We start from the raw sequence: 14,427 nt of genomic DNA, 5'->3' as shown, positions 1-14,427 counted from the left end.
TTGAGACATTTGTGATTGAGGGCTGTATAAATAATCAATCAATCAATCAATCAATGTTTACTTATATAGCCCTAAATCACTAGTGTCTCAAAGGGCTGCACAAACCACCACGACATCCTCGGTAGGCCCACATAAGGGCAAGGAAAACTCACACCCAGTGGGACGTCGGTGACAATGATGACTATGAGAAACCTTGGAGAGGAGGAAAGCAATGGATGTCGAGCGGGTCTAACATGATACTGTGAAAGTTCAATCCACAATGGATACAACACAGTCGCGAGAGTCCAGTCCAAAGCGGATCCAACACAGCAGCGAGAGTCCCGTTCACAGCGGAGCCAGCAGGAAACCATCCCAAGCGGAGGCGGATCAGCAGCGCAGAGATGTCCCCAGCCGATACACAGGCAAGCAGTACATGGCCACCGGATCGGACCGGACCCCCTCCACAAGGGAGAGTGGGACATAGAAGAAAAAGAAAAGAAACGGCAGATCAACTGGTCTAAAAAGGGAGTCTATTTAAAGGCTAGAGTATACAAATGAGTTTTAAGGTGAGACTTAAATGCTTCTACTGAGGTGGCATCTCCAACTGTTACCGGGAGGGCATTCCAGAGTACTGGAGCCCGAAATGAAAAAGCTCTATAGCCCGCAGACTTTTTTGGGGCTTTGGGAATCACTAATAAGCCGGAGTCCTTTGAAGGCAGATTTCTTGCCGGGACATATGGTACAATACAATCGGCAAGATAGGATGGAGCTAGACCGTGTAGTATTTTATACGTAAGTAGTAAAACCTTAAAGTCACATCTTAAGTGCACAGGAAGCCAGTGCAGGTGAGCCAGTACAGGTATATATGTATGTATATATGTATATAAAGGTATATACAGTATAGGTATATATGTATGTATATATGTATATAAAGGTATATACAGTACAGGTATATATGTATGTATATATGTATATAAAGGTATATACAGTATAGGTATATATGTATGTATATATGTATATAAAGGTATATACAGTATAGGTATATATGTATGTATATATGTATATAAAGGTATATACAGTATAGGTATATATGTATGTATATATGTATATAAAGGTATATACAGTATAGGTATATATGTATGTATATATGTATATAAAGGTATATACAGTATAGGTATAATGTATGTATATATGTATATAAAGGTATATACAGTATAGGTATATATGTATGTATATATGTATATAAAGGTATATACAGTATGGGTATATATGTATGTATATATGTATATAAAGGTATATACAGTATAGGTATATATGTATGTATATATCTATATAAAGGTATATACAGTACAGGCGTAATGTGATCAAACTTTCTTGTTCTTGTCAAAAGTCTAGCAGTCGCATTTTGTACCAACTGTAATCTTTTAATGCTAGACATGGGGAGACCCCAAAATAATACGTTACAGTAGTCGAGACGAGACGTAACAAACGCATGGATAATGATCTCAGCGTCTTTAATGGACAGAATGGAGCGAATTTTAGCGATATATTACGGAGAAGAAAGAAGGCCGTTTTAGTAACGCTTTTAATGTGTGACTCAAAGGAGAGAGTTGGGTCGAAGATAATACCCAGATTCTTTACCGTGTCGCCTTGTTTAATTGTTTGGTTGTCAAATGTTAAAGTTGTATTATTAAATAGAGGTCGGTGTCTAGCAGGACCGATAATCAGCATTTCCGTTTTTTTGGCGTTGAGTTGCAAAAAGTTAGCGGACATCCATTGTTTAATTTCATTAAGACACGCCTCCAGCTGACTACAATCCGGCGTGTTGGTCAGCTTTAGGGGCATGTAGAGTTGGGTGTCATCAGCATAACAGTGAAAGCTAACACCGTATTTGCGTATGATGTCACCTGAATAAACATTGATTGATTGATTTTCAGTAGAGCCGTAATAAATTCGTAAAAGAACCAAACTTCATGAATCTTTTTTTTGTTGTGACCAACAAGGATGTTAATATGTATAAAAAAATATGAGTTGGAGAAAATGATTGGAAACTCCAAACAGCCATGACGTGATGTCCTTTACAAGTGTATGTAAACTTTTGAGCAGGACTGTGTATATATATATATATATATATATATATATATATATATATATATATATATATATATATATATGTTCTCTGGTGATGTGTTGTCGCCACACCTGGAAAGGAAGCATGCCGACAGGACTATTTTTAGTGGCGACAGATGGGAGGGTCTTTAGTATGTGAGCACAATGGATAATAATCAAGCTGTCAGTCACGGGCCTTTAATGGACTTAGGCGTGATTCGGAAAGTCCACAATCCCCTTAAAAACGAGGCTTGATCCTGAGATTCAACACCAAACATATGAATGAGATGATTATCTCCAGGGATTAGTCCGATCTAGTGTTAGTCCGTGACCGTGAATGTATGGAACCCACTCTTGGGCCCAGATGGTCGCCCCGCTGGACGCCTGACTGAGGTCCAGGTCCGGAAAAAAAAAAAAAAAACCCTGCAGCCGGTTAGTCACCGTGCTAAAAGTATGGCGCTCCGTGTGGGACGGCCAGGTTTAGATCATCTCCCGCAGAGCGCGAGCGTGGAGAGAGAGAGAGAGAGCGTGGTCTCGGCTTGTTGCCGTGGAAACCAGATGTTGATGGACCACCTTCAGACTAAAGACCATGCTGAAATACCCATCACGGATCTTTAGGCTTTTACATAGCTCGGTTGGTAGAGCGGCCGTGCCAGCAACTTGAGGGTTGCAGGTTCGATTCCCTAGTTACTGCCGTTGTGTCCTTGGGCAAGACACTTTACCCACCTGCACTGGTTTAAATCAATCAATCAATCAATGTTTGCTTATATAGCCCTAAATCACTAGTGTCTCAAAGGGCTGCACAAACCACTACCACATCTTCGGCAGGCCCACATAAGGGCAAGGAAAAACTCACACCCAGTGGGACGTCGGTGACAATGATGACTATGAGAAACCTTGGAGAGGAGGAAAGCAATGGATGTGGAGCGGGTCTAACATGATACTGTGAAAATTTAATCCATAATGGATCCAACACAGCCGCGAGAGTCCAGTCCAAAGCGGATCCGACACAGCAGCGAGAGTCCCGTCCACAGGAAACCATCCCAAGCGGAGGCGGATCAAGCCGATACACAGGCAAGCAGTACATGGTCACCGGATCGGACCGGACCGGACCCCCTCCACAAGGGAGAGTGGGACACAGGAGGAAAAGAAAAGAAACGTAACTTAGATGTGAAGTGAATTATATTTATATAGCGCTTTTCTCTAGTGCCCTAAATCACTAGTGTCTCAAAGGGCTGCACAAACCACTACCACATCCTCGGTAGGCCCACATAAGGGCAAGGAAAAACTCACACCCAGTGGGACGTCGGTGACAATGATGACTATGAGAAACCTTGGAGAGGAGGAAAGCAATGGATGTTGAGCGGGTCTAACATGATACTGTGAAAGATCAATCCATAATGGATCCAACACGGTCGCGAGAGTCCAGTCCAAAGCGGATCCGACACAGCAGCGAGAGTCCCGTCCACAGGAAACCATCCCAAGCGGAGGCGGATCAAGCCGATACACAGGCAAGCAGTACATGGTCACCGGATCGGACCGGACCGGACCCCCTCCACAAGGGAGAGTGGGACATAGGAGAAAAAGAAAAGAAACGTAACTTAGATGTGAAGTGAATTATATTTATATAGCGCTTTTCTCTAGTGCCCTTAATCACTAGTGTCTCAAAGGGCTGCACAAACCACTACGACATCCTCGGCAGGCCCACATAAGGGCAAGGAAAAACTCACACCCAGTGGGACGTCGGTGACAATGATGACTATGAGAAACCTTGGAGAGGAGGAAAGCAATGGATGTCGAGCGGGTCTAACATGATACTGTGAAAGTTTAATCCGTAATGGATCCAACACGCTCGCGAGAGTCCAGTCCAAAGCGGATCCGACACAGCAGCGAGAGTCCCGTCCACAGGAAACCATCCCAAGCGGAGGCGGATCAAGCCGATACACAGGCAAGCAGTACATGGTCACCGGATCGGACCGGACCGGACCCCCTCCACAAGGGAGAGTGGGACATAGGAGGAAAAGAAAAGAAACGTAACTTAGATGTGAAGTGAATTATATTTATATAGCGCTTTTCTCTAGTGCCCTAAATCACTAGTGTCTCAAAGGGCTGCACAAACCACTACCACATCCTCGGTAGGCCCACATAAGGGCAAGGAAAAACTCACACCCAGTGGGACGTCGGTGACAATGATGACCATGAGAAACCTTGGAGAGGAGGAAAGCAATGGATGTCGAGCGGGTCTAACATGATACTGTGAAAGTTCAATCCGCAATGGATCCAACACGGTCGCGAGAGTCCAGTCCAAAGCGGATCCGACACGGCAGCGAGAGTCCCGTCCACAGGAAACCATCCCAAGCGGAGGCGGATCAAGCCGATACACAGGCAAGCAGTACATGGTCACCGGATCGGACCGGACCGGACCCCCTCCACAAGGGAGAGTGGGACATAGGAGAAAAAGAAAAGAAACGTAACTTAGATGTGAAGTGAATTATATTTATATAGCGCTTTTCTCTAGTGCCCTAAATCACTAGTGTCTCAAAGGGCTGCACAAACCACTACCACATCCTCGGCAGGCCCACATAAGGGCAAGGAAAAACTCACACCCAGTGGGACGTCGGTGACAATGATGACTATGAGAAACCTTGGAGAGGAGGAAAGCAATGGATGTCGAGCGGGTCTAACATGATACTGTGAAAGTTTAATCCGTAATGGATCCAACACAGCCGCGAGAGTCCAGTCCAAAGCGGATCCGACACAGCAGCGAGAGTCCCGTCCACAGGAAACCATCCCAAGCGGAGGCGGATCAAGCCGATACACAGGCAAGCAGTACATGGTCACCGGATCGGACCGGACCGGACCCCCTCCACAAGGGAGAGTGGGACATAGGAGGAAAAGAAAAGAAACGTAACTTAGATGTGAAGTGAATTATATTTATATAGCGCTTTTCTCTAGTGCCCTAAATCACTAGTGTCTCAAAGGGCTGCACAAACCACCACGACATCCTCGGCAGGCCCACATAAGGGCAAGGAAAAACTCACACCCAGTGGGACGTCTGTGACAATAATGACTATGAGAACCTTGGAGAGGAGGAAAGCAATGGATGTCGAGCAGGTCTAACATGATACTGTGAAAGTTCAGTCCATAATGGATCCAACACGGCAGCGAGAGTCCCGTTCACAGCGGAGCCAGCAGGAAACCATCCCAAGCGGAGGCGGATCAGCAGCGCAGAGATGTCCCCAGCCGATACACAGGCAAGCAGTGCATGGCCACCGGATCGGACTGGACCCCCTCCACAGGGGAGAGTGGGACATAGAAGAAAAAGAAAAGAAACGGCAGATCAACTGGTCTAAAAAGGAGGTCTATTTAAAGGCTAGAGTATACAAATGAGTTTTAAGGTGAGACTTAAATGCTTCTACTGAGGTGGCATCTCGAACTGTTACCGGGAGGGCATTCCAGAGTACTGGAGCCCGAAAATAAAACACTCTATAGCCCGCAGACTTTTTTTGGGCTCTAGGAATCACTAACAAGCCGGAGTCCTTTGAAGGCAGATTTCTTGCCGGGACATATGGTACAATACAATCGGCAAGATAGGATGGAGCTACACCGTGTAGTATTTTATACGTAAGTAGTAAAACCTTAAAGTCACATCTTAAGTGCACAGGAAGCCAGTGCAGGTGAGCCAGTATAGGTATATATGTATGTATATATGTATATAAAGGTATATACAGTATAGGTATATATGTATGTATATATGTATATAAAGGTATATACAGTATAGGTATATATGTATGTATATAAAGGTATATACAGTACAGGTATATATGTATGTATATATGTATATAAAGGTATATACAGTACAGGTATATATGTATGTATATATGTATATAAAGGTATATACAGTATAGGTATCTATGTATGTATATATGTATATAAAGGTATATACAGTATAGGCGTAATGTGATCAAACTTTCTTGTTCTTGTCAAAAGTCTAGCAGCCGCATTTTGTACCAACTGTAATCTTTTAATGCTAGACATGGGGAGACCCGAAAATAATACGTTACAGTAATCGAGACGAGACGTAACAAACGCATGGATAATGATCTCAGCGTCTTTAGTGGACAGAATGGAGCGAATTTTAGCGATATTACGGAGATGAAAGAAGGCCGTTTTAGTAACGCTTTTAATGTGTGCCTCATATATATTTATATATATGCACAAACAAATACATATATATATGCATATATAAACACACACATATATATATATATATATATATGTATATATATATATATATATATATACATATATAGATAGATACAGCATATACACACGCACATAAAAATAGAAACATATATACAGACAAATACATGTATATACATACACACACACATTTATATACATATATATATATATATATATATATGTATACACACATATACATACATATATACACATAAACATACATGTATACATACACACACACACATATACATATATATATATATATATATATATATATATATGAATATATATATATATATATATATACACATATACATATATATATATAAACTCTGTAAGAAGCAGAGTCAGCAGATATTCTGTCACGACTCCCGTGTGGTAAATTGGCAAAAGGAGAAATGACTTGAGAGTCGCCTTGTTGCTCGTGTGGTCAACAGGAAGTGTGGAAGTAGGTGACAAACAACAGCACGGGTCCTGTCACCACAGCCACATCCATCCCAGCCTTCAGCCATGAAGACAGAAGGAGGACCCGTCGGCCCAAACCCTGTTTTGACCCCCTGTGGGGCGAGCATCTGCTGTTTATACTTTGGCCACGGACCTGAGGATCTGTGTCAAAGACCAAAATAGTCCCCCCTGAGAAGGTCGGCTTTTTTGTTTTCTTTTCATTCACGGGGACAAAGTGTTTTAATTTCGACAAACCTGGCAACACGTAGTCCTCTCTCACTCCTCCACCTCGTGTTCAGTCATAGTTTACAGCAAAGGAACTATGAAAAATGCACTTTATGTACTCCTCTTGTACAAAATTGTATTTATTTAAGTTATTGTCAAAATAATTGTGTTTCAAAGCTATCTTTGATCTTACCATTCAAAAGGCTGGTAAATCTCCACTGTGTAGGATGGGAAGCGACATGGAGGTGTCGGTTTCTTTGATGTATTGTAATCCACAGGAAGATTTCGACTTGGCTCGAGATCTACAAAGCGGAGAGGAAGCAGGACCTGACCCCCCTTCCTCCAGGCACCTTCAATTTCAACTGTTTTGTGACCCCTTTCCTTTAGAAACAGCTGTTGCCATGTGTGACAGTACCTCACTGTCGTGCGGGTTCCACTGACCACCAAGGAAGGGCATTGCTTTAGCAGGTTTGACTCTCTTTTAATTTTTTCAAATAAAAGAAGTCTTTTGTGCCAACGTCACTCCCACTGCTCCTCCGTCGTCGTCTGCGTCTTAACCTCTCTCGCTTTCGTTCCTCATCCACTGCTGCAGGCTCTCCGACTCCTTCTGCCCTGATCTCTCCTCCTTCTCCCCCTTTTATGCAGCGTGAGGAGAAATGTTAATTGTGAACCGGCGCGCGATCCAAATGCAATAGTGTGATGTTGTTGCGCTATATTATGAACGAGACAGGGTGTTGTGTTTTATTTTGAAGTATTGGTTTTATTTTGAAGAAAGACTTTTCGGTTTTTTTCGGATATTTACTTCCTCTTCTATCGGACTTTTGATGTTGTATCACTCCGCCAGAAAAGTAGAGACCTGTTTATGTGTTTCCAAAACAGGTGGCCAATAAATGATGAAACGACGGAATGGTGGAGTGTCTCTTACTTAAAAAAACTACACAACGCAGAATAAGACTCACTACACAATCCCCTGCATTTGACTGCGGCGTCGCGCCCCGCCTCCCCGCTCAGCCGCATTCTCCGCCTCCTCGCCGCTGCTCGTTCGCCGGCTCCACCTCTCTACAGACCTCCATCGCCAGACGCAAGCCGGGCTTCCGACCGGCTGAGCCTACTCCCCCCCTCCCTTTTTGGAAGGGGCGGTAAATGAAGACTGCCACACCTGTCACAAAACCCAAATAAATACTGAAATATCTGCTTAAATTATGATTTCGAGGCAAGTTATCCATCAAATTGTGCACTATAAAAATGACCAATAGATTTTACTGTAAATTTATGTTTTGTTCTTTTTTTACAGCATTTACAGTTGAAAAAAAAAAAGGACCAATATTTGTTTTTTTAAAGTAAATTAAGTCGACTGAGCTGTCACTTTTTCTATTTGTTTTTTTTTTACTGTTATATCCACAGTTGATGATTTTAAGTTACCCACATTTTATTATGGAAAAAAAAAACTGGCAGCTAAGTTGCCAAAATAAAATAAAACAGTTGTGCTGTTTTTCTATTTACAGTAATATGATGTAATAATAATGCTATACTTTTACAGTGAAAGTCTGGCAATTAAACTGCCATTTTTTCTGTAAAAAAACAGTGGTAAAATCTACAGATTTTTTTTTTTTACTCTTTACGTAAAAAAAAAAAAGTAAAATATTGAGATTCATTAATTATTTACTGTTACGAGCGGCCCTCTAATAGCAGCCCTGACTGTGCGGTGTGGCCCTCAATAGAAACGAGTTTGACACCCCTGATATGTATAAAAAAATAAAAAGATAATTAAAAAAAATAATAATAATAAAATAAAAACTAGAACAGCCTAATAGCTAGAAGTAGCATGCATATATCTAAATTGTATATATATTTTTTTAAATACAAATTTTAGGAAGAATTTTTAAGCCTTTTTTAAGAGCATCCACAGTCTGTGGTGCCCTCAGGTGGTCAGGGAGAGCGTTCCTCATTCTTCGTAGCTTTGTCCTCGGAGGTTGGAGGAGGTTAGTCTGTCTGTGTCGTGTGGAGGATTTGGGGGGTGAGCAGTTCTTTGAGGTAGAGGGGGGCATTTCCATTGACAAGTGGTTTATCCAATCACATACAATCATTTTTTTTTTTTTTTTTTTACAAGGCCCCGCCTACTGAAATACATCTCCTTTTGAGAAGTCCCGGAAAAAACACAAAAAAACAACAAGGGAACAACTTCATGAAGTCCAAACCGAACAAAAAAGGTAATATACACTTCATGGGATGAGACAAAACAAACACAAAACCAGACAAAAAATAAGTGAAATTAAAGCTGCAAGCAGTGATGGAACGGGACCGAATTTTGCTGGTGTTTCCTGCCTTTACCCATTCAACATATTTTTACCTGCACATTACCTACCTTCTCTGCATTGTGTGGTCACGCTGGTGCTTCCTGCTTTTAAGCGGCCATCTTGAGACGGCAGCAGCGCGGAAACAACAGCGCAGCGGTTCTTTGAAGGCTCGTAAAATCAAAACCGGAGCAGATAGAAAAACTCTTTGCACAACTTTTAATGAGAAGGGTTCAATCTCTCTCCTGTGGTAGTTTGAAGCCGACACAACAAACGCGCTCAGAGGAGATAATGTTTGAAAAAAGGTGACGGGTTTTTAGAAAACTTTTGTTTTGAAGGGGTAATTAACAACTTCCTGTTGATTTTTGCTGAAGGATGTCAATGAATGAAATGTAGGTCTAAGTGAGTCCTACATAGAGGTGTTTGTTTCATGTCTCTACAACATTCCTACCGGAAGTTACAAGCAGTTTTGTCTGTGTTTTCTTCCCGAGAGCAGTTTTGTCTGTGTTTTATTCCTAGGGGGCGCTAGAGCGCAATTTTGTGTTTTGGTGGTTTTTTTTTATTATATCGCAATTTTCACCAATCTTGATGTGTGTGTCGAGTTTGGTGAGTTTTGAAGCATTTTAAGGGGGTCAAATTACAGCTCAAATAGGCAAAAATGAAATTTTTTAGGAAACTTTTGTTTTGAAGAGTTTTTTTGCCAACTTCCTGTTGATTTTTGCTGAGGGATGTAAGAGCATGAAATGTAGGTCTAAGTCAGACCTACATAGAGGTTTTTGTTACATGTCTCTACGACATTCCTAACGAAAGTTACAAGCAGTTTTGTTCGTATTTTTTCCTAGGGGGCGCTAGAGCACAATTTAATTTTTATTTTTTTATTTTTTTTTAGATGGCAATTTTCACCAGTCCTGATGTGTGTGTTAAATTTGGTGAGTTTTGAATTATTTTAAGGGGGTCAAATTACAGCTCAAAGAGGCGACGGTATAATAATAATAAAACCTTAGAAATACAATAGGGTCCTCTGTCCCAAAGGGACATTCGGTCCCAAATAATAAATATAAAGCAAAATGTAAACACTTACGGTTGTCCATATGATCTTAATGTGTCTTTATATATTTTTTTCAATAGGAACATATTTCTACAATCTATTATCGCATTGTAAAGAGAAGTCCATAGTTTAATTGATGATATACACTTTAGCTTTAAAGTTGTTTTTCAATAAAATAAAAACATGTACAAAAAAATCAAAAATATGTGAACGATTATTCCCAAGGGTCGTAAATAAAAGTGTAACCTTTTTTTATGGTTTTGCCTCTTTGTGATGTTAAATTCCTGTTATGTGCCGTGAGCTCTTATTTTGAAAGTGCAAAAGAACGGAAATGATGTCATCTTGGCGTGGCGCTGAGGTTTGAAAACAAAGGAAATAAAGTGGTCTTCGTGTAAAACTAGAGCCTCCATGTTTGTTTGTTTTTTTAATGGTTTTGCCTGTTTGTGTTGTTTTTGGCACTTATCCTGTTATTGTGTCGAAACGAGGACGTTTCTTTTTGTAGGGGGGGAGGTATGTAACCTATTTTTATGGTTTTGCCTCTTTGTGATGTTAAGTTCCTGTTATACAGTGTATGCCCTGAGCTCTTATTTTGAAGGTGAAAAAGAACGGAAATGATGTCATCTTGGAGTGGCGCGGAGTTTTGAAAACAAACGAAATAAAGTGGTCCTCGTGTAAAACTAGAGCCTCCGTGTTTGTTATTTTATATTGTGATACAGTATAGGCGACTTATATATTCCATTGGTTACAAAAGTAAAGTTAGCAGCAGTAAAATAAAAAAAAATTTAAAAAGGGGGGAAAAAAACATTCGGAAAATGATCACTTCCGGTGTTGTGCCAAACTGTGAACGCCCGCCAAAGATGGATTTCCTGTCTCACTAAACCTGCATTTTGGACTTGGTCTGTGCATAGGTTGTTTACTAAATGTCAGACAAACACGAAGAGGAAAACTCCCCAGCCTCGGCGACGTTCGTGGAAAAAGTGAGATTTGCACGTAAACGCACCACAAGCACCAAGCACTATAAGAGAAAGCGGCTAGACTGGACGGCATTGAACGCAACACGTCGCTGAGAAGAAGTCCAAAGTCCAGCTGAGTTGTGTCCAAGTTCTAAAATGGAGGCGAGGCTGGCTGGGAACAAAGTGGTCCTGCTGGTCGGCGGAGCCGCCGTCGCCGTGGCGGCTTTGGGCCTGGGGTATAAATACTTGTGGAAGCCGGAGCAGCTGGTCCGCGTGGGTGTGGTGTCGCAGCTCCTCGTCCACCCGCTCAAGTCCGGCAAGGCGGTGTCGGTGCCGCTCGCCGAGTGCCGGAAAATGGGCCTCAAGTGCGGACAGATGCAGGACCGGTGAGTGCGTGTCGCCTCCACGCTCCAACAAGTTGTTTGTTTGGGTCAGGGGAGTCCAAAGTGCGGCTCAGGTATGTTTTTGTCCTCAAAATTCTACACACAATACCCCATGATAAAGCGAAAATGTGCCTCGAAATGAGGCCTCAAGTGTGGACAGGTGCGTTATTGTCCTCAAAATTCTACACACAATACCCCATGATAATGCGAAAATGTGCCTTGAAATGAGGCCTCAAGTGTGGACAGGTGCATTTTTTTCCTCAAAATTCTACACACAATACCCCATGATAAAGCGAAAATGTGCCTCGAAATGAGGCCTCAAGTGTGGACAGGTGCATTTTTGTCCTCAAAATTCTACACACAATACCCCATGATAATGCGAAAATGTGCCGCTTGCCGAGTGCCTCAAGTGTGGACAGGTGCATTTTTGTCCTCAAAATTCTACACACAATACCCCGTGATAACGCCAAAATGTGCCGCTCGCAAAGTGCCTCAAAATGGGCCGCAAGTGCGGACAGGTGCGTTTTTGTTCTCAAAATTCTACACACAATACCCCGTGATAATGCGTAAATGTGCCTCAAGCGCGGATAGGTGCATTTTTGTCCTCAAAATTCTACACACAATACCCCATGATAATGCGAAAATGTGCCTCGAAATGAGGCCTCAAGTGTGGACAGGTGCATTTTTGTCCTCAAAATTCTACACACAATACCCCATGATAATGCGAAGATGTGCCGAGTGTCTCAAAATTGTCCTCAAGCGCGGACAGGTGCATTTTTGTCCTCAAAATTCTACACACAATACCCCATGATAATGCGAAAATGTGCCGCTTGCCGAGTGCCTCAAGTGTGGACAGGTGCATTTTTGTCCTCAAAATTCTACACACAATACCCCGTGATAACGCCAAAATGTGCCGCTCGCAAAGTGCCTCAAAATGGGCCGCAAGTGCGGACAGGTGCGTTTTTGTTCTCAAAATTCTACACACAATACCCCGTGATAATGCGTAAATGTGCCTCAAGCGCGGATAGGTGCATTTTTGTCCTCAAAATTCTACACACAATACCCCATGATAATGCGAAAATGTGCCGCTGGCCGAGTGCCTCAAAATGGGCCTCAAGTGCGGACAGGTGCGTTTTTGTTCTCAAAATTCTACACACAATACCCAGTCATAATGTGAAAATGTGCCGCTCGCCGAGTGCCTCAAGTGTGGACAGGTGCATTTTTGTCCTCAAAATTCTACACACAATACCCCATGATAATGTGAAAATGTGCCGCTGGCCGAGTGCCTCAAAATGGGCCTCAAGTGCAAATAGGTGCATTTTTATCCTCAAAATTCTACACACAATACCACCATGATAATGCGAAAATGTGCCGCTCGCCGGGTGCCTCAAAATTCTACACACAATACCAAGTTTGAAAAAATGTTGGCGGAATACAAATGATTTGTTTGGGTCAGGGAAGTCCAAAGTGCGGCCCCAGGGGCCATTTTCCTAATTGGCCCTCCGCACGTATAATTAGATGGTACATTTGCATTGTCACATGTAACACAAAAACTAAGATAAAATATATTTTTTAATCAAAATTTTAGCATCCAGAAAGTATTCAGAGCGCTTAAATGTTTTTTCCCACATTTATAGCCCTATTCCAAAATGGAACACATTCATTTTAGTCCTCAAAATTCTACACACAATACCCCATGATAATGCAAAAACGTGCCGCTCGCTGGGTGCCTCAAGTGTGGACCGGTGCATTTTTGTCCTCAAAATTCTACACACAATACCCCATGATAAAGCGAAAATGTGCCTCGAAATGAGGCCTCAAGTGGACAGGTGCATTTTTGTCCTCAAAATTCTACACACAATACCCCATGATAATGCAAAAATGTGCCGCTCGCCAAATGCCTCTAAATAGGCCTCAAGTGCGGACAGGTGCATTTTTGTCCTCAAAATTCTACACACAATTGCTCGTGATAATGCGAAAATGTGCCGCTGGCCGAGTGCCTTAAAATGGGCCTCAAGCGAGTACAGGTGCATTTTTGTTCTCAAAATTCTACACACAATACCCCAGGGTAATGCAAAAATGTGCCGCTGGCCGAGTGCCTTGAAATGAGACCTCAAGTGCGGACAGATGCATTTTCGTCCTCAAAATTCTACACACAATACCCCATGATAATGCAAAAATGGGCCTCAAGCGCGGATAGGCGCATTTTTGTCCTCAAAATTCTACACACAATACCCCATAGTAATGCGAAAAAAAAGTTTTTGGGCCAATTAAAACTATAAAAAAATATATAAATCCCAGCCTTCACCATGAAGCTCCAAAGCGAGATACTGTTGTAACTGATCGTCCTTGGGATGTTTCTACAGCTTCACTGTGGAGCAATTCAGTTGTTTGCTTGTGATTTGGTAAAGCCCACACCTGTCTGTACATAACAGACCTGGGAAAATTCGCATGCTTCCCAAAGATTCCCCAAATTTTGTTTTAAGATCTTTACGATCGAAACTATAGCTGCCATTATGATGTGCAGTATATCAGATTTTAGGTGTTTTTTTGTTGTTTTTTTTTCACCCTTCTTCATTTATATTTTTGTTGCGTTTCGCTTGATTCGTTAAATATGTCGACCAAGAAGGGCTGTGACGTTTATATGTTGTCAATATTCAGTTTTTTTGTCGCTCATAGGCAATATTGTAAAACAGTGGTCCCCAACCACCGGGCCGCAGAAGAATTTTTTTATATATAAAAAACAA

General features: G+C 42.0%; 1 protein-coding gene across 1 annotated transcript in view; it reads left to right on the top strand.

Annotated features, from left to right (window-relative positions):
* Nucleotides 1-11,181: 11,181 nt before the first annotated feature.
* Nucleotides 11,182-14,427, top strand: part of marc1 (mitochondrial amidoxime reducing component 1) — a 27,043-nt gene continuing 23,797 nt past the window's right edge. The window contains exon 1 of the mRNA XM_061885703.1: nucleotides 11,182-11,683. Coding sequence (XP_061741687.1) covers nucleotides 11,454-11,683 — 230 coding nt within the window. The 5' untranslated portion in view covers nucleotides 11,182-11,453. The remainder of the gene's footprint in view (nucleotides 11,684-14,427) is intronic.

This window comes from Nerophis ophidion, linkage group LG24, assembly GCF_033978795.1.
Source record: "Nerophis ophidion isolate RoL-2023_Sa linkage group LG24, RoL_Noph_v1.0, whole genome shotgun sequence".
Lineage (NCBI taxonomy): Eukaryota > Metazoa > Chordata > Actinopteri > Syngnathiformes > Syngnathidae > Nerophis > Nerophis ophidion.
Note: the sequence above shows the minus strand (reverse complement) of the source record. Positions and strands in the feature narration are given on the sequence as shown.